Source organism: Pagrus major, chromosome 9, assembly GCF_040436345.1.
Source record: "Pagrus major chromosome 9, Pma_NU_1.0".
Lineage (NCBI taxonomy): Eukaryota > Metazoa > Chordata > Actinopteri > Spariformes > Sparidae > Pagrus > Pagrus major.
The window spans coordinates 9,150,731-9,173,835 of NC_133223.1; the positions used below are offsets into that span (position 1 = coordinate 9,150,731).

At 39.1% G+C, this 23,105-nt stretch overlaps 1 protein-coding gene across 1 annotated transcript in view; it reads right to left on the reverse strand.

The window, feature by feature from the left end:
• Window positions 1–22,285, reverse strand: part of neb (nebulin) — a 66,145-nt gene extending 43,860 nt beyond the window's left edge. The window contains exons 1-45 of the mRNA XM_073473384.1: window positions 22,229–22,285; window positions 18,469–18,516; window positions 17,526–17,633; window positions 16,510–16,617; window positions 16,138–16,242; window positions 15,946–16,050; window positions 15,674–15,778; window positions 14,112–14,216; window positions 12,863–12,967; window positions 12,669–12,776; window positions 12,082–12,198; window positions 11,166–11,267; window positions 10,958–11,065; window positions 10,750–10,854; window positions 10,541–10,639; window positions 9,856–9,960; window positions 9,646–9,753; window positions 9,436–9,549; window positions 9,125–9,322; window positions 8,875–8,982; window positions 8,647–8,745; window positions 8,393–8,497; window positions 8,025–8,132; window positions 7,575–7,886; window positions 7,247–7,453; window positions 7,034–7,138; window positions 6,817–6,924; window positions 6,422–6,733; window positions 6,056–6,262; window positions 5,837–5,941; window positions 5,588–5,695; window positions 5,168–5,479; window positions 4,765–4,971; window positions 4,562–4,666; window positions 4,355–4,462; window positions 3,833–4,144; window positions 3,514–3,720; window positions 3,299–3,403; window positions 3,068–3,175; window positions 2,662–2,973; window positions 2,325–2,531; window positions 2,120–2,224; window positions 1,433–1,540; window positions 1,012–1,323; window positions 700–903 (exon numbers count right to left, since the gene is read on the reverse strand). Of these exons, the coding sequence (XP_073329485.1) occupies window positions 700–903; window positions 1,012–1,323; window positions 1,433–1,540; window positions 2,120–2,224; window positions 2,325–2,531; window positions 2,662–2,973; window positions 3,068–3,175; window positions 3,299–3,403; window positions 3,514–3,720; window positions 3,833–4,144; window positions 4,355–4,462; window positions 4,562–4,666; window positions 4,765–4,971; window positions 5,168–5,479; window positions 5,588–5,695; window positions 5,837–5,941; window positions 6,056–6,262; window positions 6,422–6,733; window positions 6,817–6,924; window positions 7,034–7,138; window positions 7,247–7,453; window positions 7,575–7,886; window positions 8,025–8,132; window positions 8,393–8,497; window positions 8,647–8,745; window positions 8,875–8,982; window positions 9,125–9,322; window positions 9,436–9,549; window positions 9,646–9,753; window positions 9,856–9,960; window positions 10,541–10,639; window positions 10,750–10,854; window positions 10,958–11,065; window positions 11,166–11,267; window positions 12,082–12,198; window positions 12,669–12,776; window positions 12,863–12,967; window positions 14,112–14,216; window positions 15,674–15,778; window positions 15,946–16,050; window positions 16,138–16,242; window positions 16,510–16,617; window positions 17,526–17,633; window positions 18,469–18,516; window positions 22,229–22,285 (6,606 nt within the window). The remainder of the gene's footprint in view (window positions 1–699; window positions 904–1,011; window positions 1,324–1,432; window positions 1,541–2,119; window positions 2,225–2,324; window positions 2,532–2,661; window positions 2,974–3,067; window positions 3,176–3,298; window positions 3,404–3,513; window positions 3,721–3,832; window positions 4,145–4,354; window positions 4,463–4,561; window positions 4,667–4,764; window positions 4,972–5,167; window positions 5,480–5,587; window positions 5,696–5,836; window positions 5,942–6,055; window positions 6,263–6,421; window positions 6,734–6,816; window positions 6,925–7,033; window positions 7,139–7,246; window positions 7,454–7,574; window positions 7,887–8,024; window positions 8,133–8,392; window positions 8,498–8,646; window positions 8,746–8,874; window positions 8,983–9,124; window positions 9,323–9,435; window positions 9,550–9,645; window positions 9,754–9,855; window positions 9,961–10,540; window positions 10,640–10,749; window positions 10,855–10,957; window positions 11,066–11,165; window positions 11,268–12,081; window positions 12,199–12,668; window positions 12,777–12,862; window positions 12,968–14,111; window positions 14,217–15,673; window positions 15,779–15,945; window positions 16,051–16,137; window positions 16,243–16,509; window positions 16,618–17,525; window positions 17,634–18,468; window positions 18,517–22,228) is intronic.
• Window positions 22,286–23,105: the final 820 nt, after the last annotated feature.

Genomic DNA, 23,105 nt, shown 5'->3' on the forward strand with positions numbered 1-23,105 from the left:
TGCTTTTCTTTAAGCCCAAAACTAGGTTGTCCTTACCACTGTTGTTGTGTGCATTGATCACAGAACCTTTCACTTTATGTGCAAGAGACAACACAAATTAAGTGGAGTGTATCCATCATTCTACATGTATTTAGTCCTTTAATGCTACATACAAAACAAAAAACTATTATCACTGTGAACATGTACTATCGTTTTATGGAGATGATGGGATTATATCTTTCACAGAGGGCCAGAGAGACGGTGTCACTTCCTTTGAACATAATAGAACAATTTAGGAGATATTGGGGGTATGAAATACATTTGAATGAATAGAATTGCTTGTCTGTTGCACATTACATTAACTCGTATGTTAAAAAATTAATTAATTGGACACAGGATTTGAAATACTTTGGAATTAAAATTACTCTTCCATTTAATAGCTTGTTTCAAGTAAATTGCAGGGTTAAATTTTATTTGATAAAAAATTACTTTGTTATTATTGTTATTTGGAAAAAATGAAATTAAAAATATTGAAACATTTGTCATTTTTAAATAACTGAATTAAAAAATATAAAATGTACTTGGAGCGAAAAATCTAAATCAGTTACTCTATGCTTAAAGCTGGTTTTGTGATGTGTTATTAGTCTTAGTTAAAACACAAGAAGCAGCATAAATATAAAACACAATATAATGTTGGGGCAGTAACTGCAAAATAATTACCTTGTTCATAACCCGAGCGTTGTCCTTGGCCAAAGCCATGGGCATGTCTTCTGTGGTCATTTTAAATTTGAAGTTGCTTGGGTGCTGACGATACTTATGTTCACTCAGGATGTCACCAGCTGTCTTTGTCCTCTCAACATCCAGTGAACCTATAGGCACCCATCCAACACCCTGCAGCATCCTGAAGTCCTCCTTGTAAACAGCCTGGACAGAAAAAGAGTTTGTTATGGTGACAAATGTTCAAAACGTTAAAACTATACATTCGTAAACATTATAACTTTCCATAGTATAAATTCGAGGATTCATACTCACATCACTCTGGAGGTCATATGCATGTCTGGCCTGACGGACATCATTGGAGTCTGGCAGGCAGGTCCAGTTGTGGAGGCGGGTGATGTAGTTGGCGTGGTTGACCTGAATCTGGTTCTTCTTGGCCAGTTCAAAGGAAATCATGTCTACTGGCAGGTGGAACTTGGTCTTGGACTTCATGAAGTCCTTCTTGTACAGGGCATCACTGGCAATCTTGGCTGAGTTCAGAGCCAGCATGAGCAGAGGGTCGTCCTGGAGGCAGCGAGCACCGATGTGGTGGCCGACCTGCTTACGGTATCCTGTTTTATACTTGTACTGAAAAAGCAAATGTGAGAGTTTTAGTAACCAAACACTGGTTAGGGTAAACATGAAATTATATATACAGTAGATAGCAAAGTATCACAATAACTACACAGATACTTACATCACTAGCAATAGCAGCGGAGGCTTTGGCAGCCTGGACAGAAATGGCATCACCACGAAGATGGTGACCCTTCTTCTTGGACAGCTCATTGTCCAATTTGTACAGTTTCTGAAGAGAGAGAGAACATACATTTTTATAGAGGAAAGCATGTCTACTTTCAAATGAATATGCTACCAACTAGTAATGTAATGTTACCTCTTCCTGTCTGTCAAAATCCATACTATCTGTGTTGTAGTTACCATGGTACAACAGCCTATTGCTGCCAGGCCAGAAAAATAAAAATGGATCAGTATTATGCTATAACATATAAACATACAAACTTATCACATTATAACAACAAACCTTTCTTGTTATAACAATACACTATTTATCTTGTTATAAACAAAAGGTTTTCTCATTATAATGTAATAACTTATTGTTAAAAGATGAAACATTTCATCTATAACTTGATAATATATAACATGAATATATCTTGTTACAACATGAAGTATCTTTTTTTTTAACAATAACCATGTCATGTTATAACAACTAATAACAATACCAAACAATAACCAAGCCCCACCAATTAATTTTTTTCTTTTTTCTGGCATGGCAGCAATACATTTCTGTATCATGGGACTTACGTTTTATTTTTATTACAAATCAGGACAGATCTGTGTGGAAATGTCACACTGTATCAGACTGTACCTCACTGACGTTCTTCTTGTTTCCTCTGGCGAGGACAATTTCCATTGCATCAGGCATGATGTGGATCGTAGTCTTGTCTTTCTCCCAGGCTTTGTTGTAGGATTGCTGAAAAAACAAAATGTAGGTATTGGTTTGATATCTAGACATACGTAAATGTTAGAGAAGAGATATTTATGTTATTTTAACAGTAAATCCTATCCAGTACCTTATCCATAATCTGATTATTGGCAGTGGCCAGTGTCAGATCCATGGAGTGCATGTCCTTGGTGAATTTGAAGTTGCTAGGATGTTGACGGTACTGGGGCTCACTGAGGATCCGGCCAGCTGTTTTGGCTTTCTCAACATCCAATGATCCAATAGGAACCCATCCTAATCCTTTGACGAAGCTTTCATAGTCACTCTTGTACTGGTTCTGAGGGGGAATATCAACAGAAACGGCATTCCCTCACAATGCAACACAGCCATTGGTGACATTATTGTAAAACTTAAAAAATGTTTAATAATATGAATCTCAAGGTGATTAAGTCAGACTTTCTACATACATCACTGGCAATGAACTGCATGTTCCGAGCTAGTTGCAGGTTCATGGCATCAGGCAGGACAGTGTAGTGGGAGATTCTCTGCTTGTATCCAGCCATAGTCTGAACAGCAGAAGCCTGCTTGGCATGGACCACACTTATCATGTCAACTGGGGAGTGATACTTCAGCTTGGCCTTGTGGTAGTCCTTCTTGTAATTCTTGTCACTCTGCAATCTGGCCAACTCCATGTAGTGGACAAGCAGAGGATCGTCCTGGATGCTGCGGAAGCCGACATGGTGGCCTCTGGCCTTCTCGTAAGCCAACTTGTACTTGTACTGTAACAACAAACACATACTTTGTCATAAACAAAGACTGTCCTGTTTTATAATATGAATTTTGGCAGATTTCATTCAGTTTGTAACAACTTACATCACTGGCAATGGTGGTACCGGACTTGGCAGCCTGAATTGCGATGGCGTCTGCTTTGAGGTTGTGGCCCTTCTTTGCCATCTCCACAAGACCAGCTTTGTAAAGTTTCTTTAAAAGACATAAAAGTAAGATAACAGGGAAATAAGTATAATAACAGCGTTGCCATTCACAAACTGATCACCATCAACCATGGACAGTATTAACTATTACAGTTTTATGGATTCCCCTTACATTGCTCATGTTGAGAGCGTTAGCCTTGGCCAGGACAATCTCAGGAGCATCTGGCATGATGTGGACTGTCAGTTTGTCCTTTTCCCAAGCTGCAGTGTATGCTTGCTGTAAATAAAGACAGCAGGAAAAACAAATGAATATTGGTGGTCTTGACCAGGTTTATTAACAACTTTTTTGTGGCCTTGCACTTTAGAGAACAGTTAAACATGCTGCACCTTGTCCATGATCTTGTTGTTGGCAGTAGCCAGAGCCACGTCCATGGAGTCCATCAGCTTGCTGAACTTGAAGTTGGATGGATGAGTGCGATACTTCTTCTCACTCTGAATATCACTGCCAACTTTAGCAGTCTCAACTGCAAGAGAGCCAATAGGTACCCATCCAATACCTCTGATACAGTTGTTCCACTCAGACTTGTAATCACACTGAAAAGAAATGAAAGGCCTCATGAATCAAGGGATCATACTGCAATTTGTGTCAGTCTTTGTAAATGGATAATGGCAAATCACAGCATGTATTTTAACATTTACAACTTACTTCACTAGACTGGACATTCATTGTGCGAGCCAGCACGAAGTTCATGGCATCAGGGAGGAGGGCGTTACTGTGCTGGATCTGTCTGTATCCAGCCATAGTCTGAACAGCAGAAGCATGCTTGGCATGGACCACACTCATCATGTCCACTGGGGTGTGATACTTCAGCTTGGCCTTCTGGTAGTCCTTCTTGTAGTTCTTGTCACTCTGCAACTTAGCCACCTCCATGTAGTGAACCAGCAGGGGATCATCCTGGAGGCTGCGGAAGCCAACGTGGTGGCCCTTTGCCTTCTCATAAGCCTTCTTATAGTTGACCTAGAGGTTAAAGGGTATATAGCATCTTTAATTATCATTTAAAGATTAACACATTCAGGATTACATGGTGGGCAATATGCTGGCCTCTGGCCTTCTCATTTGCCAACATGTACTTGTACTGTAACAGTAAATACATACTTGTTTTCAAAGGATGGTAGGTTATAGTGGATAAACATCTTGATTTGGTAAAGGTATTTATTTCTAACTTACATTACTAGCAATGGTGGTACCAGACTTGGCAGCCAGAATTGGGATGGCGTCTGCTCTGAGGTTGTGGCCCTTGTTGGCCATCTCCACAAGACCGGCTTTGTAAAGTTTCTGTGAAAGACATAAATTCATGTGAGCAAAAATGAAATGAAATAAAATAAAATTAGTAAAAAGATAAAACAAATTTCATTATGCAACCTAATGCCTCACATTGCTCATGTTGAGAGCATTAGCCTTGGCCAGGACAATCTCAGGAGAATCTGGCATAACATGGACTGTCAGTTTGTCCTTCTCCCAAGCTGCAGTGTATGCTTGCTGTAAATAAAAGACACCAGAAAAATAAATGAATGATGTCGAACAACATTATTATTTATATTTTGTGGCACTGCACTATACACTTGAACATGCTGCACCTTGTTCATGATCTTGTTGTTGGCAGTAGCCAGAGCCACGTCCATGGAGTCCATCAGCTTGCTGAACTTGAAGTTGGATGGATGAGTGCGATACTTCTTCTCACTCTGAATATCATTGCCAAGTTTAGCAGTCTCAACTGCAAGAGAGCCAATAGGTACCCATCCAATACCTCTGACACAGTTGTTCCACTCAGACTTGTAATCACACTGAAAAAAGTGGACAGTTATGATACATATTATTTCTGACGTTAACATGAATGACATTTCTTCCTCAAACTTCTTGTATACATGTAAATTAGGTTCATAATGTAGATTAAATGTTTTTTTTTTATATGTGGCATTTCAAAAATGGCTTTGTTACTAAAAGGTACAATTCACTGACAGAACTGTCACTGCCACTCACATCACTTGATATGGTATTCATGGTGCGACAGCGCTGTAGGTGCAAGTTGTCAGGCAGAAGGAAGTAGTTGTGAGGGATCTTTCTGTAACCAGTATACGTCTGAACAGCAGAGGCCTGCTTAGCATGGACCACGCTCATCATGTCCACTGGGGTGTGATACTTCAGCTTGGCCTTGTGGTAGTCCTTCTTGTAGTTCTTGTCACTCTGTAATCTGGCCACCTCCATGTAGTGAACCAGCAGAGGATCATCCTGGAGGCTGCGGAAACCAACATGGTGGCCTCTGGCCTTCTCATAGTCTTTTTTATATTGGACCTGCAAGAAAAAGGAAAGTTAGGCACCTGATGAAGAGTCTTTCAGTTACAAAGAAAAAATTTTTTGAATACACTCAATGTTTGTTGGGTAAATTTATGATTTACATACATTGCTGGCAATATGTCTGCCTTGCTTGGCATGCAGGATAGAAATAGCATCAGGCCTCATGTCGTATCCCTTGGCGATATCTTCCAGCCACTTGTGCTTGTAGTGACTCTATAGGAGGATAGGAGGCAAAGTGTTAGGACAGTATTTTGTGCACAGACGATGCAGGCAAGTCATTTTCCTTTGACTTGCATATTTGGCTGATAAAACAGCTTCTAACTTTGATTTTCAATTAATATATCGTGCTCTAACCTCGCTAACAGTCTGGGCGTTGAATTTAGCCTGAAGGAACTCCGGGCTGTCAGCTGGCAGATTATAGGTATGCATGAACTTCTCCCCAGAAGCTTTGTATGCAGCCTAGAGAGAAGGAAGAAAAACAGTAAAACCTGTGAATTCTTGGAAGGGTTTGATATAAATATTTGAACATCTCTTAAGTGCATTTCATCTTCTATAAAGAGAAGACATTCTTACTTTGTCCATTGTCTTGGTGTTGGCCATAGCCAGAACCATGTTCATGGCATCAGTCTTGCTTGTGAATTTCAAAGAACTGGGATGCTGGCGGTAGCCTCTCTCATCCAGTGCATTTTTAGCAGTTTTGGCCTTCTCAACATCCAGAGAACCAATAGGAACCCACCCTAAGCCTTTAGAGAAGTTGTTGTATTCTGACTTGTAGACATTCTGTAGGAAGATAGAGTAAAACACATTCTTATGTCAAATCTTATCTTCTAATCACTGCATATTGCTCTCCTACTGTCTATATAATCCATTTACTTATACATGCATCAATAATACTAGCATTGCACTGTGGTAACATAAATTTGAAAAGTGAAAGCATACATCACTCTGAATTTCCATCATGCTGCGACATTGCTGCAGGTGCAAGTTGTCAGGCAGAAGGAAGTAGTTGTGAGGGATCTTTCTGTAACCAGTATACGTCTGAACAGCAGAAGCCTGTTTAGCATGGGCCACACTCATCATGTCCACTGGGGTGTGATACTTCAGCTTGGCCTTGTGGTAGTCCTTCTTGTAGTTCTTGTCACTCTGCAACTTAGCCACCTCCATGTAGTGAACCAGCAGGGGATCGTCCTGGAGGCTGCGGAAGCCAACATGGTGGCCCTTAGCCTTCTCATAAGCCAACTTGTACTTGTACTGTATAAAAGAAAAACATTAGTGATGAGTGGAGTTATTGAATTGGGTAACATTTGGGTGGTGTTATTATGAAAATTACTTACATTACTGGCAATGTCTCTGCAAGATTTTGCTGCAACAATGGGAATGGCATCTTCCTTCACATGATGTCCTTTGAGCAGATCTTGACGATGAGAGTAGGTGTAGTAATTCTAAATAAAATGATCATCAGTGATATGTTACAAATAGAATAACACATTCTCTATACATTTCACATTTGCACAAAGGTTGGAAAATACCAGACAAGAATCCACAACTAACCTGGCTGATGTTTACAGCATTGTATCTGGCTTGCATCAGTTCAGGAACATCAGGAGGGAGATGGTAAGTGTGCATGAACTTCTCTCCACTGGCCTTATACTCTTTCTGCGCAATTACAAGGAAGAGACTGGGTTAGGCCAACTCTAAAAAATTAATTTGAGGACTAAAATCATGAGAGCAAATCAAGACATCATTCAGTTTCCTCCCTCTCACCATATTCATGATTTTGGCATTGGCTTTGGCCAGCTCCATGCTCATGGAGTCAATGGTACTGGTGAATTTGAGGGTCTCAGGGTGCTGGCGGTATTTCTTCTCATCCAAAGCTGCTGCTGCTGTCTTGGCTTTTTCCACCTCCAGAGAGCCAATGGGGACCCAGCCAGTTCCCTTGACTGAGTTCTCATAATCCAGTTTATAGTTATACTGAAAGTTAAAAGAGGCAAGTGATTAATTAATGCAAAGTGTCAGCCTTATAGAAACACCACCTTTTAAGTAGACGACTACATTGTGTCACAAAAGACAGTGATAGGAAAATTAAACTTACATCACTGGCATTGTAGTTCATACTGCGAGCAAGGTCCAGGCTCATGGAGTCAGGCAGAAGACAGTAATTATGGTGGTGCTGCTTGTAGCCAGCGAACGTCTGCACTCTTGAGGCATGTTTAGCGTGAGCAAGACTCATCATGTCCACTGGGGTGTGATACTTCAGCTTGGCCTTGTGGTAGTCCTTCTTGTAGTTCTTGTCACTCTGCAACTTAGCCACCTCCATGTAGTGAACCAGCAGAGGATCATCCTGGAGGCTGCGGAATCCAACGTGGTGGCCCTTAGCCTTCTCATAAGCCTTCTTATACTGGACCTAGAGGTTAAAGGGCATATAGCAGCTGTAATTATTTATCATTTAAATATTTTTTATAACCATATGCAGTGTTTGGTGCAGGGCATGTTAAAATGAGCATGACTCTGAGAAGTTGGCTCAGTCTTTCAGGAAACTTACATCACTGGCAGCATGTCTGGCAGCTTTGGCAGCGACAACAGAGATGGCATCAGGCTTCATGTCATAACCTTTAGCAATCCTCTCCTGCCAGGCAAGTTTGTAGTATTTCTGAAATGACAGATTACAGATGTAAGCAACTAAAAAAGATACGAACACTGATAAATTTGGCATGGAATACATATTTAACTACACTCATACACACTTTTGCACCTACAGTATACTGTGTCTGTACATACTTAGCTATATTTATATGCATATAGAATCACATTTAGGAGCAAATTAATTTGAATGTACCCAAAAGTACAGTTTAAAAATTGTGTTTTGAAAAAAAATTTGATTTATACAACACAAAATTTTTTTTGGCTTACTTTGCTGATGTTGTAGGCATTGCACTTGGCCTGGAGGAACTCAGGGACATCAGGAGGCAGAGAGTACTTCTGATGAACCTCCTCCAGACCTCTCTTGTAGAACCGCTGTAAGGCAAGAGAGCAATTACAACAGAAGTCACATGTGTAGTGCTTATATCAAAGATAAAGACAATCTTCTCAAAAGTGATCTTAGGAAAAAAAATGCACTGAAAGACTTCTTTCTGCAGAATTAAATGTGAGAGGGACAGACTCACATCACTTCTTTGGAGCTGGTTGACTTTGGCCTGCATCATTATGGGGTGGTCGTCAATGGATGTGAAGGGGATGGTGTCTGGGTGCTGTCTGTATTTTTTCTGCAGGAAACAAGTCAATTCACACATTATGTAACATAACCCACTAACTATAAAATACTGTATGCTTGTAAACAGGGGGAAGTCAGTCTGTCAGTCAGAAAGACTGACTCGATGCTGTTGCACACATACCTCATTAAGGATCTCTGCAGCTTTCTTATTCTTTTCCACATCCATGGAGCCAAAGGGGATCCATGGGGTACCTTTGGTGAAGTTGTTGTAGTCAGCCTTGTACTCATTCTGTGATGTAGAAAAACAAAACAAATTCAAATGGTGTCACTGAACATATAAAAACTGCTAATAATCATGCAAGTAAAGTTTTATTTTATGATTTCAACCAAATTGTCCACTATAACATGCTGTAAAGTCTGTCTATACTTACGTTACTCTGGATGATGTTGGCTTTCTTGGCCAAATCCAACAGCACGGTGTCAGGGGGAAGGAAGAAGTTGGTGCTGATGCTCCTGTACCCTGCCATGCTGGCAATTCCCTGGGATTTCTTGGCCAGGGTGACTGACATCATATCCAGTGGTGTGTGGTACTTGGTCTTTATCTTTTCATAGTCCTTTTTATATTCACGCTGTAGAGATATCAGTAAAAAATTATTCAAGAGTGCTCTCTTATCTCAGCTCTAATAAATTAATATTTAGGGAATTGTAAGTAATTTAGTCCTTTGGGAAGCTGATGACTTACATCACTCTGGATTTTGGCCACATGAACAGAGTGCAAGATCTTGGGATCGTCATTGATGCTGAGGGCTCCAACCATCTGTCCCTTGTTCTTCTCAAACTCCTTCTTGTATTTAACCTGGAAAGAAGGGCAAAAAGTGATCAATTACCAGATCAATAAAAAATCAAGTGAAAAATACTAAAATAGAAAAGGCTGATATTGTAGCATACTTACATCACTGGCAATGTTTGTGTGAGCACGGGCAGCGAGGATCGAGATAGCATCGCCCTTGATCTCAAACTTCTTTGCCTTAGTTTTCTCCCAATCATACTTATAACAGTTCTGCAAAGAGAGAATAATGCCGTTCAGGAAGCTGGCAGAAATTAAATTTTGATGATTGCTCTAAATCAAGTTTACAGTGTTTACAAATAAACAGGTACTTACATCACTGAGGTTAAAAGCGTTTACTCTGGACTGGATGAAGAAGGGATAGTCTGGGGGCAGATGAGACTCGGTCTTTGTTTCCTCATACTTTGCCTTGTAGTTCAACTGCAATAAGAACAAAGTATAAAATTATGTTTTATTATTTTTGAAAAATGAATTTCTGAATTTCTGCTCACAGGGCACTACTCATTGTACACATATCAAGATGAGACAGGAATCTAGGTGTTTATTTATTTATTCATCATTTTCTGTCACTGGAGGGCAGCAGTGTATTAGCTGGTATCTCTCTGAGACACAGTGACTGTCCCTTTCCCTGTCTCCCCAGCCCCTCCGCGATCACAGGGTTTATTCTGGGCCAACTGAATGCTTGTTGCTATTTATACTTCAGAGAGATGGCTCTCCAGTTTCCATGGTGCCCACAGAAAGACAGCTGGGCTATGTGGATGATAGGGCACATTTTAAGGTGATCTGCATATCTAGGAGAATTTGATCTCAAGCATGAGCTGGTGATTGTAGCAATTTCAGTCAATAAATGGACGATATCAAAAAGATTATGTTTACATAAACCTTATTTGATTTATGAGAACATATATACAATAAGAAGTAATTCAAATGATGCTGATCCAACAGGAGTTTATGAGATTCTAATGTATTTTGTGTGAGTACTAAGAGGAGTCATACATACATCACTTAGCTGTTTGGCGTTGATGGCGGCTTGAACCATAACTGGCGAATCCTCCACTTGTGTAAATTTCACTTTGTCTGGATGTTGCCGGTAAACTTTCTGCAAACCATGAGACAAAGATGTTTTGTGACATACAGTACACAAGTATACCAAAACAAGAGAAATCTTATTTACTGCAAAAAAGTATTTTATGAGCCAGTTCTACTCACATCATTACACTGCTGAAGCTTCTTCGTAGCTTCATATTCAGGTGTCAGTGTTTGAGGGAAGAAGCATCTTGTCTTTATGTCTTCATACTCAGATTTGTACATTTGCTGCAAGATAAAATATGCAAATTGTGAGGAAAGATGTGATGAAGAACATCATACATTCTTACAAAACTGATTTGGTTTAGAGAAATTGGAAGGAATTGTTTACCTCACTCTTCATTTCCTCAACTTTCTGGCAGTGAAGCATGTAGAGATCTTCATAGCTGCCAATGTAATGGCCCTTCACCTCGTTGTCATACTTATCTTTGTAATGTGCCTAAAAAAAGAATTAAATTAATGTTGTTACAAAAAATGAAACAATAATATCATTGGTTTACAATAAAACAAAACTTTTTAACTCATAGATTATTTCTTACATCATTGAACTGTTTAAGTACGGAGTCCATCTGAAACTTGGGCGTGTCACAATAGTTGATGCTGAAACCTCTGGATTTCTCATAGTTGGCCTTATACACTTTCTGCAAAGAAGAAATAAAGCAAATGATGAACAGAAAAGAAATACATTATGATCAATACAGTAAGTCTTGTCATGGTTTGGCTTTTTAGTTCAGTTCAGCCCACATCAGTCCTGCGTCTCCTGTGTTTGCTGTTCTCCAGTCCTGTTTGCTCCATGTGTTCCCTCCATGTCCTTGCCAGTGTTCCCAGTGCTTTATTGGTTTGTACTTTATTTAGTTTTTGTATTTTTTTTACTTCATTACTTCTTTGATTTGCCCCTCTTCGGTATTTGCTGTCTGCCAGTTTTGTTCTTTGTAATACAGCTTATTTTATTAAAGCTCGCCTTTGTTTCTTTACCAGCGCCGTCTTGGTGTTTTTGCATTTGACTCCTCTTTTGTCAAACTTAATAACTCCAATAAGCAAATCAAAGTGGATGTCAAAGTCACTGGCTAACCGCAAAGAACTTAATTCAATTAATCATTTTAGGCATCAACAAACTCACTGTACACAAGAGGGCACTGCAAGTGACTTCAGATGGATTTTATTTAGCGCCACTAATATGTTAATCCACGTAGAGGAGCTTCAAGTCAGACGCTCTAAATAACACCCACAACCACCTCAATCATTTATCAGTCACCTCATTTCTAAGTTAGCTGTCTAACAAGAGTCAAATTCATTTAAGCAATGTCTCTGTCTGCACAGGAAACAGTCATGAAGAAAAGTAATGCTCGATTGTTGGAGTACTAATGTACTACTTTTTTAAGGTTTTACAATTTGTTTTCCCACAAAATCACATCCATCATTTTTTAGAGATTAGAAATTATTTTCTACACCTACATCACTGAGGATGGTGCCAGCATATCTGAGCTGTCTGAGGAGAGGATTCTCTGTGGCGGGGAGCGTGTTGTAGTCAGACTGCGCTTTATTCTTCTCGTATTCCTTCTTGTATTGGACCTGAAATAAACATAGAGTAGTTTGAGTGAGAAGAAAACAAAGTATGTTGGTCAGGTTTATTCACATGGTTGACTAATGTAACATAACGTTGGTGCAGTCAGTCATGGTGGGGAAAAAAGCATGTCTTTATTGTTAAGATGACACATGTTTGCTGGTGTGTGAATGTGTGGGTGGCTATGAGGTATACAGTAGCTGAGAAGCCTCTTCACATAGTCTTACATATTCTTACTGTTGGATTGTGAAAATACACACTCAGTTGGTGCAGTGAGATTGAACCAAAAGTAGATCTCTCAGTCATGCATTGGATGTGTGGGCACAAAACAGTGTGATCCCCTGCGTCAGAGTGGACTCAGTGTGTTGACTCACACTCTGCTCTGAGACATGGGTCAACTCGCTGTCGTGTCTTCCACATGAGATAGGACCTATAAAAATACTCTCATACTTTTGTGTGTGTGTTTGTGTGGACTTACCTCACTGGCAGCAATACGAGCTTTCTTGTTCGTGTCATAAACGGGCGTGTCTGTTTGCATGAAATAAATTTGGTCTTTGATGTCTTCAAAATCTTGCGTGTATCTTCTCTGAAAAGAGAAAGGAAGAATGGTAAGAAACATGACAAACTAATACCACTGAAAATAATGCTCCTTATGTCGTAGTGAGCTCTTACGCTGCTGAGGTTTTCCATCGCCACCCTGGCAGTGGCCACGTCAAAGTATGGTGTCTCGCACCATTGACCCTTCACATTTTTATTGTAATCCTCCTTGTATTTGAGCTGTGGAAAACAAATAACAATCAGCATTAGAAGTTGTTTTTTACATATGAAAGATCATGTTGTAGAGTAACATGTTATGACAGAGCAACGTGTTCACATTGTGTTTAAAAAAGCACATTGGGAATGACTGGAATCCATGCAACTTCAGCCTATTGTTGGCCTCTCCCTTCCAGCTTACTGTGGCCAGTAATATCAGAGAGCAGCTGGTTGGTTATTCCTAGCAATAGCTTAGGGTTGGTTGGTCTCTGGTGGGCCTGTTTCCATGCAGGTTCTCTGTGCAAAAGACCAATTTGAGCCTCTATAATTTTCCTGAGAAGGAATGAGGATTATTATTATGAGGTTTATTAGTCTCCAACGCCCATCAGTGTTGTGAAGACACGTCCTGAGCGGAAAGAATATTAGCTGACCCTTAAAAGAAGATAGCCTGGGATCTTATCTCCAAAGTCAAACGGACTAACTAGGAGTTAAGAGGATTTCTGTTTGGCAATAACAGATACCTTCTCCTAACGAACTCCAAACACTCCACAGGTAATGTATGACCCTGGATTCAAGTGTGGTGTACTGTGATACCCAAGGAAATCCTAGGAAGTTCCCAAAGGTCATATTTGAGTAAAAGTAAAAATTGGAAAATGTAGATAACGTGTAAAATATTACTTTGATAAAAGTGAAAGTTAACCATATGAGATAATAATTGAGCAAAAGTCTTAAAAGTATCTGATATTAAATGTGCTAAAGCATTCAAAGTAATTTTCTGGCAATAAGTGTACTTATTACGTTACAAGAAAATGTAGTGGAGTAGAAAAAAGTAGCATAAAAAGGAGTACGTGTTCTTCAGAATTGTACTTCAGTACAGTGCTCAAGTAAATATATTGTAATGTTACATTTCACCATTGGCTGTAGGGGAACCAGACATCTACAGCCACATAATACCCAAAGTCTGCTGCCACTGCAAATATCTCTACTTTTTATACCTTGCAATGAATATTGCCTTTAGTAAGTATTGATTACCGGTTGGTTTAATTGTTCTGCTGATGTGGTATGTATAAAGCTTACTAAAACAGGCAAATGTCTCACTTTGTCTACCTCTGTCCTCCTGTGTTCCTTTTAATTCTTTTATACTTTAGTTTATAATGGTTTTGCTTACATCACTGCGCTGATTGTCCACTCTCCTGGCCAGCTCCATTTCAGGAGGATCCGCCAAGGAGGTGTACTTGGCCTTGCGCTCATCATGACCCTTCTTGTAGTGAACCTGCAGGGGCGCACACACGCACATGCACACATACACAGACAGACAGACAGACAGACAGACAGACAGACAGACACACACACACGCACACGCACACACACACACACACACACACACACACACACACACACACACACACACACACACAGCAGGAGTTGAAATTTACTGAGCTGGTTAATTCTCCAACATCAATAGCTGACCTTGTGCACATTCTGCTTCAGACAGATCCTAACTACATTGAGTGGTGACTCTCCTACATCAGCAGAAAAGGTTGAATGAAATTGTGTTTCAAAATGGAAGAGGGACACAAATGACCATTTTATTTGCCTGCAATGAGAGGAAACTGCCACATCTGATGCATCTGACTCAGCATAAACAAATGGACGCTGAAATGAGTAAAAAAAACAATAAAAAGGCAGAAAAAAGGTGCCTGTGTGGATTGACATGGCAAGTCAGTGACAATTGAAACCTAACATAAATAAAAAGAGTGCTCTCATGACTGTCTGATCCAAGACGGATTGAGGTAGTTAAAAGTTACAGTTTTACCTCTTTTTCTAGAATTAATGGTGAATCAGAATACTACAAGAAATGGCACCAAACAGCAGTCTTTAATAGAATAACTGGTGTGATGAGGATAAAATCATATAATATGACATATGTAAGATTTTTCATATATCTATATATATGTTCATTTTTTTAATCTACTGGAGATTCAGTTTGAACAACTGTTACATACACAGGAAGGGTTGAGCAAGTCCTCTGGTACATATAATGTACTTTTTGCAGCCATGAGTATCATCTGAGTAAAATGTGTCAATTTTTGTATTCGTGAAGAAGGAAAGTCCTCATTGGGTAGCAGACTAAAGTTCATTCATTCAAGTTTAGACAAAAAATTGTTTTATAAAAAGTTCTCTTACTCTTGTGATCAAAAACATTGATCAGAAGCTCAATTCTGTAATTAGCTTTCTAATAAATAACTTCTGATCAACCCATATCAATTCCAGTTTTAAATTAACATATTCTGATTAACTAAGCCCATTCTTGTTTAAGCACCACCCACTTCTAGTTTAGGCCCCGCACAAGTACAGATACAGACACAGATAATTGAGTTAGTTGTACAAATACAGATGATGGTGGACTGGCACATACATAATAAATGGTTCTACCCTAGAATAACTAAAAGCTATTCTTCAGAATACGATGATGTCACAATACTGTCCAAAATGTGAATGTTGTACAGCACCAGTATTTGAGATATACAGCTCTTTGCAATGGCATTGTATTTTGTAAAGCATCTGATTTTATTGCATTTTATTTGCTTAATTTGTCTTTTTTGTACTGTATGCTATTATATTCTGTGAAGCACTTTGTTACTTTGGTTTTGAAAGATGCTATAGAAGTTTATTATTATTATTATTATTATTATTATTTGATAACTGGTTGTTGTCATCTCAACTTACATCACTGAGGACCTCCTGAGCCTTGGCAACCCTGCGCAGCTCAGGGCTGTCACTGTACGGGTAGTACATGGTCTTCTCTACATCCCAGTCCTCAGTGTAAAGTTTCTGAACAGAGTATAAAAAGTGAAAAATTATTTCATGCATACGAAATGTTTAAGAACACTTTTTTTTATCATATCATATCATACAATTAGATGCATTTCTAACGTTGGCAGAAATTCTCTTTTTAGGCAAAAAATACGATGCTTGAATGAATGCCAAGTTGTGCTTACTTTGCTGTAGTTAGCAGCATTCTTCACGGCCAGGACCAGCTCAGGAGCATCAGGAGGCAGCAGGTAGCGGTCCTTACACTCATCCCACTTCTGCCTGTACAGAACCTATATGACATATCCAACACCAAAAATGTTAAACACTCAAATGATTTTTTAACAAATCTTGGTATCTCATTATAAGATATAACTTACCTTGCTCATCAGTTCAGACACACGCTTGACATGTTGGACCTCTTTGGCCTCACCATCATACAAGCTTGTTGTCCGAGCCTTATTTCCCTCCATGCGGTATTTAACCTGATAATGATAGGTGTCATTTCTTATTATGACTAGCCAGGTCAAATCAAGTCAAGTTTTTTACACCATAATTGACTCAAAGAGAAAATCACAATGAATTTGTTCAGATATCTGCTCCATGTTCAAACTTTCACACTCAATCTAATGCTGGAAACAGATTTGAACATACATTAACAAATGGGATTCAAACCAGCAATCGACCATTCCAGTAACCTTCGATCCTCATCCTTAAAATTTTGAGAACATGATTGTCATCCTCAGTAGTACCTCACTAAGCTGTTCCTGGGCCTTCCTGATACGAATCATTTCAGGGGTTTCCGTGGACAAAGCAGGAGGAGTTCCTCTGGACAGGTCGTAAGCTTGCCGGTACTTGATCTGTCAGGAAGTACAATAGTCATCATTAACACTGCCATGAAGTACTGAAAAATCATCCATGCAGTAAAATTCAAGCTTAAAGGTCCAGTGTGAAGGATTTAATGGCATTTAGCATTGCTGTTGCAGATTGCAGCCAACTGAACACCCTTGGCCTCACCCTCGCCTATGGTGGCCACTAAAAACACAAAAAACGCCAAAGGTCCTCTCTAGAGACACGGTTTGGTATGTCCATTTTTGGCGGCGCAACATGGCGGACTCCTTGGAAGAGGACCTGCTACCTAAATCCTACACACTGGACCTTTAAATATAGGAAATCACAAAAAGGTCAGATGGGGTTTATTGCGAAGTAGGTTTTCACACGCAGGGAATTTACCTTCTTATATTGGTGCATTACTATCAACTATTTACAGAGTATGAAGAAGCATAACTAGAAAAAATTTAAATATGAATATATGAAAAATATCATAAAAACAATATGTACAATCTGACCATTGTTTAAATGATGATGATGAAAGGGGTTTATTCAGTTTTTCAAATACTTTAAGTGGCAAAAGACAACTTCCCCACTGGCATTTACAAGGGGTTTTATTGTTGGAGCTACTGTTGCAAAGACAACCAGTTTGTTTCCGTTTTCCTCAGCGTAGCAAATAACAACAACGCAGGACAAAATGTGAGTTTAGTTGGCCATTTAGTCTGTAATAGAAATGGATTGCCAGTTAACCTTACTTTTCAGAAGAAATTGTATCGTAATAGCGAGGTTTATAGGGAACCAATGCAAACGCAGATGGTGACGTTAGTCTATATCCATTACATTGTGCAATCAACATTACTTCATAATGATACATTGAAGCAGAACATGTGTCCATTGCCAGTTAAAATTTGATTCAAAATCCAAACTTGATGCTTACATGGCTGAACTGATCCAACATCTTTTGGCTGTGGGCCAGGTATGGAGTCATGAACTTTGAGGTGTCCACCTTGACCTTCTTTCTGACTTTCCTGGTGGGCAAGCCAGGCTGGAGGAGGGCAGAGGGAAATACAGTTAACCATCCAACTGACAGATGGGCCTCTGCTCCTCGTTACAAGAAACATATTGGCCGGGAGGTAAAACTACATTAATTTACAACCAATAAAAGCAAGGGAGAAGGACATTTACACAAAATAAATTATCCAGGGTATTTTGCAACTGTAATGCAATTTTGATAATTAAATAATCTGATCTTAACAAGGTGAAGACAAAACTTTTCACCAAATTGAAATTAATTTGCATAATAAGTTTGCAGCATAGTCTAATAACTTACCTTGAATGATTGATTCAAGCCAAGAATTAAATCAGCAAAAGATTATACATGGTAGTTAAGATAAAGGTATGATCATGTACTGAGGTAACAATGGATGAAGGGTGACTGAAGGACAAACAAAGCCAACACAAGTAAAAGGGAAGCGCTACATATAAATACACAGTGACACCGACAGTATCTCAGTGACATCTCGTACCGCATGCAATGCATGACTCAGCAGGTTACAGTATCTCATCTGCTGAGAGGTAAAGCGACAGGGAACTGAATTAAAAGAAGCAATTAACTGCCTAAAAAGCAGCCTTTTGTTCTTGGAGGTCACATTAAAATGCAGGATTGGCAAAAAATGAAGTAGCAGTACATTTCTGAGAGTTTTCATGCAGACTTTTAAATGCGTTGCTCACTTTAACATAAAAACCTGCAGGATAAGCCTTCAATTAGATACCCAGACAGCACAATACCCATACAAGCATGCAGACAAGGAGGGGGATGCAACACTGTCAAGAACTGTACTGTTTGACGGACTGCTGTCCCTTGGAAGGAGGTGCTTTACCTGAGAGAACTGACTCTTTCCCTCAGTGACAGTCGTCGTTGTAATCTGCTCAACATACTACAAATATAGGACACACTCTGGGGTTTTAAAACTGCCAGCACAAGTTATAGGAGAAACAGCACAGTAATTTTATTGGATCGAGGGTGATTTTTCCACAGCTCTGGTGCTTATCAATTACTGTCAGTAACAAAGCAGAGAAAGCTGTCATCAGGGATCTTTGTCTAACCTAAACTGTAATAAACGGATTCCTTCTCTGCTCAAATAGGGTCAAAGAAATCCTCAGAGGTGAATATATTGTAACTGTGACTGCAGTCTAATTAAGCCTGTTCTCTATAGAGGAAAAAGGAGCTTTAATATCCTCTGTGTCATGAAAGCCTGACTGCTTGTAGTTTTAGACAGTTGTAGTTTTATTTTATTTGAGACAAGTTTTCTGCCTTTACTCCAATATAATGAAGATTTATTTTTTTTTACTACTTATTAATTATTAATCCAATTACATGTTTTTTTTCTAATAGTAAAATTAATAGGCTACAAACTACATTTTTTCTTACACCTTGATGTTGAAAAATTATAAATGAACCTTTTATTTTAGGTTTCACAACATTGACGAAGGGCATTTTTAAAAACTCAACAGCGACTTGAATTTCTAAAAACAACACCCTTGTTACAATGAATAATACAGAGAACACACTGTATACAACTGTTTTAGGGATCTATTCTGAAGAAGCAGTCTCATTAAAGCTACTGTTGGTAAGGTAGTTGATTTTTGCCTCTCATTATCAATTTGTCAGATACTGATGCTTTTGAATGGTGGCTGACCTGACCTACAGTACAATCCCACAGTGTCAGTATCTGACAGTATTTGAACCAAAGCCAAGGTATTTATATCTTACCAACAGGGACTTTAATTAGCCAGAGTAACTACCCAGTGAGCAAAAAGTGGTCTAGATCACGTCTTTTAGACATCATTTATGGACATCCAAGACGTCTAAAAGACGTCCTCTGGGGAGCCAGAATAAAAGTTTTTTATACGTCTTTTCTGGACGTTGTATAGATGTTTATATATCGTTTATCGACAAATTCTGGCTGTCAGTGGACGTCCAGATCATAGCCAGTATGAACGTCTATTCTCAACTAATTCTGGATGTCAGTGGATGTCTAGATTATGGCCTGACTGGACGTCTTTTCTCAACGTCATTTATCGACTAATTCTGGCTGTCAATGGACGTCCAGATCATGGCCTGGCCATGTCAATAGTCAGGCCATAATCTAGACATCCACTGACATCCAGAATTAGTTGAGAATAGAAGTTCATACTGGCTATGATCTGGACGTCCATTGACAGCCAGATTTAGCCGATAAATGACGTTGAGAAAAGACGTCCAGTCAGGCCATAATCTAGATAATCTAGATCTTTTAGACGTCTTGGGTGTCCTTAAATGACATCTTAAAGACGTGATCTAGACCACTTTTTGCTCACTGGGTAGTAAATTTGGATTTTTTTTCTTTTTAAATGACTTGCTGGAAGCACCACAAATTAAACCCCATTTACCTCCATTGCAGTGGAGTGGAGGCAGAAATCATAGAAATGAATATTCCAAAATCTGTTTTCTGCATGGTTAGATACTCCTTAATAAGAGAAAATATTTTTTTTTGTAATATAAGATAAACCATCCACGTAAGGAGAAAACGTTTTTTTTCCCATCAAGCACCTCAGACGACAGTAACTGACAGCATTCCCAAACATAGGATACTGATCCATGAATAGCCCCTCTAACTTACAGCCTGCCTGAATTATACTTCCCTATACTTAGGAAGTGAAACATTTACAGTCACATAAGGTTGAACATTCTGAGACAGGGGTCTTTAACAAATACTCAAATCTACCTGAAATCTAGGACTAATAACCAGAGCTGAGAGAAAGAACATCTCAATCATTTTTTATCAACATTCGTAAGAGGCTTCAGTATCTGCATCTATCAGACAGGAGAGAACCATAGGTGTAGATGAAACCTCAATATGATACATCCTGGTAAAGCAATGCAAAAACAACTGCTCTACACCCCTCACGCAGTTTTTCCACCTCTCCTAAGCAAATTTCTAGCACAGTGACGTTAACACGCTCCAGGTCATCAGAGTGTGATTTACAGCACAGTGGCTTGTCTCATTTGCTCTCTCTCTCTCACTCTCCCCCTTTCCTTCTCCCTCTACTCCATCTCTCTGCCAATGTGCCGTAGATGTCCACTTCTAAATTTGTCTGAATGCCAGACAGAGAACTCTACACTCCACCCCTCAATGACCTGAGGAGTGAAGTCATTTTATAAAGTTGATATGAAGAAAATACTAATGATAAGAACTCTTAATGAAGGAAATCATTATTGAATAAAAAACTAAAAAAAACAACAACAAAAAAAACAACTACTAAAAAACTACATTGTGTGGATTAACTATATAGATTTTTTCATATATGACCTGAACAGCACTATGTTTCTCCCCATTCTGTAGATTAGATAAGAAGCCGTCTTACCATTTACTCAAAACAATGCAACTCTTCTCCACAGTGTAGATGAAAGTGCTCGTGAAATCAGAGTGTATTGAGCTTGTAGGTATCTGTCTGTCCCGCCTCCCAAATGATTTACATCTTTGCAGTAAAGATGGTAAATCTATTGAAAACAGTTGATGTGTTATATGGGAGTCAAATGATAACAAATGGTTTCGTGGTGGGGTTATGCAACAGAAAAAAAAACAATCAATCCGACTCCCCTATAAGATATCAGCAACATAAAGTATGGACATATACAAGGCAAACTTTAATCCTATTTCACCAGGAAATATGGGATTAATGTGTTAGCCTTCTGTTTTCACTCTTCCATTGGACACTGACACGGAGACCTTCAACAACACAATACTTCATACACAGAATGAACCCTGAATGCAGCATGAAAACACCCTGAAATCTTGGGGACATGAGGTTTAATAACATAACCAGTGACAAATGTGACTGGAGACTGTTGATGAACACCAAATTATATGATCAGGGAAATGTGATGAAAAATTTCAACATGTCATTTGAAAGAAAAGACAAAATGGTAGCTTTCAGAAAGTGGCAAACCCCCAAATTGTATGTAATCCAATCTTGCGCTATCTATGCCACAGGAAGGATGCCATCATAATTCAGGTACCATTATAGCATGGCAATAAGTGTTCATCCGTAGGTTAGATATGTTGGAGACAGCTACTGGCCTGCTATAAATTACTTTATGTTTTTAAGTCATCTGCTAGAATTTGTGGAAATAAATGACTTTATCTTGTGGTTACATGACTAGACTCCATTTATAATGTGTGGCTGTCTATCATAAGGCAAGGCTTCCAGTGAAGGTGTCTCTATCTTTATAGGACAACAGAAAACATCTCTGTACAATATTTTATCTACAGTTTGGAATAGTTGTGATTTATAGTTGACTGTTAAAGGCAATTCAGGATTTAGACCCCATCAGACGGTGTCCGTCTGAAACAGGATCCCCCTGCAGACATGGCTGACTGGTTCCATGAACTGCTGACTGGAGGGGGTCACTAACTTAACTATTCATAGGGCCTGCCACTGAACCTGCAGCTCCAATAGATAATCTCAATGTACTGAAACAAATGAAATCATATCTAGGGTTTTAATCAAATTAAAGCTTGAAACAACAAAAACTAATGATGTATAGTAATGAAAATAAAAGAAAACAGATAAACCAGTGAGTAGATGTCCACTTACCTCTTCCTCAAACTCCTCCTCTTCAAATTCCTCATATTCCTCAACAACTTCCGTCATTTTGGGACGGTTTTAGACGTTCTACACAAAACACAGATAACACACAGGCATTAATTTTTTATACTCTGAATTAGCAAAGTTTGGCCTCCTAAGTTAAAAGAAAAAACATATCTTATGGGGAAGCATACGACATGTAGCAGAGATAACTTAAATGTTCTGTCAGTAGCACCAAATCACTATTTCAAAGACCAAATACTGGGTCTTAGACCGGAGACGAAGGGACAACTGCAACCAGCAACATTTTAAGATGCTGTCAGTCATCCCGTAGTGATCCCAATTATCCTATTCAAAAACAGGAAAAATAAACAGCAAACACATTCTTGAAAAACATAACTCCAACATATTAATGTCCAAACAAAGTGCATGTCATACCAGCGAAAGATTTCTGTAGTATTTCCTGACAGTACGGACGCCTCACTTTCCATCCACTAGGGTCTCAAACTGATAGTCCAACTTTGTGATTTGCCCCAGTCCTAAACAAAGTGATAAAAATGTGTGAATACCCCAAACACTGTGCAACAAGTGTACATCAATTATTACACTGGGAGAATAGCAGATTAGGAAGGTGACACAGAGTGGATTATAACAGGCCTCTGAATGTGTGACAGTGGCACCTCCTCCCTTACTTGCCACAACACAGCTCAAAGAACTGTGCCTCTTGGCTGACGGCTGGCGACAGCTGCCCAACAGTGCTTCAGCTATTTGACATGTAAGCTAATGCCACAGCCTGATTGGTTGACTCTGTTTAGCAAACGGACATGCAATGCCTTCTGAGGCTGCAGGTTAAATATAGGATGGCGTACTAACTACCTTTTTTTAG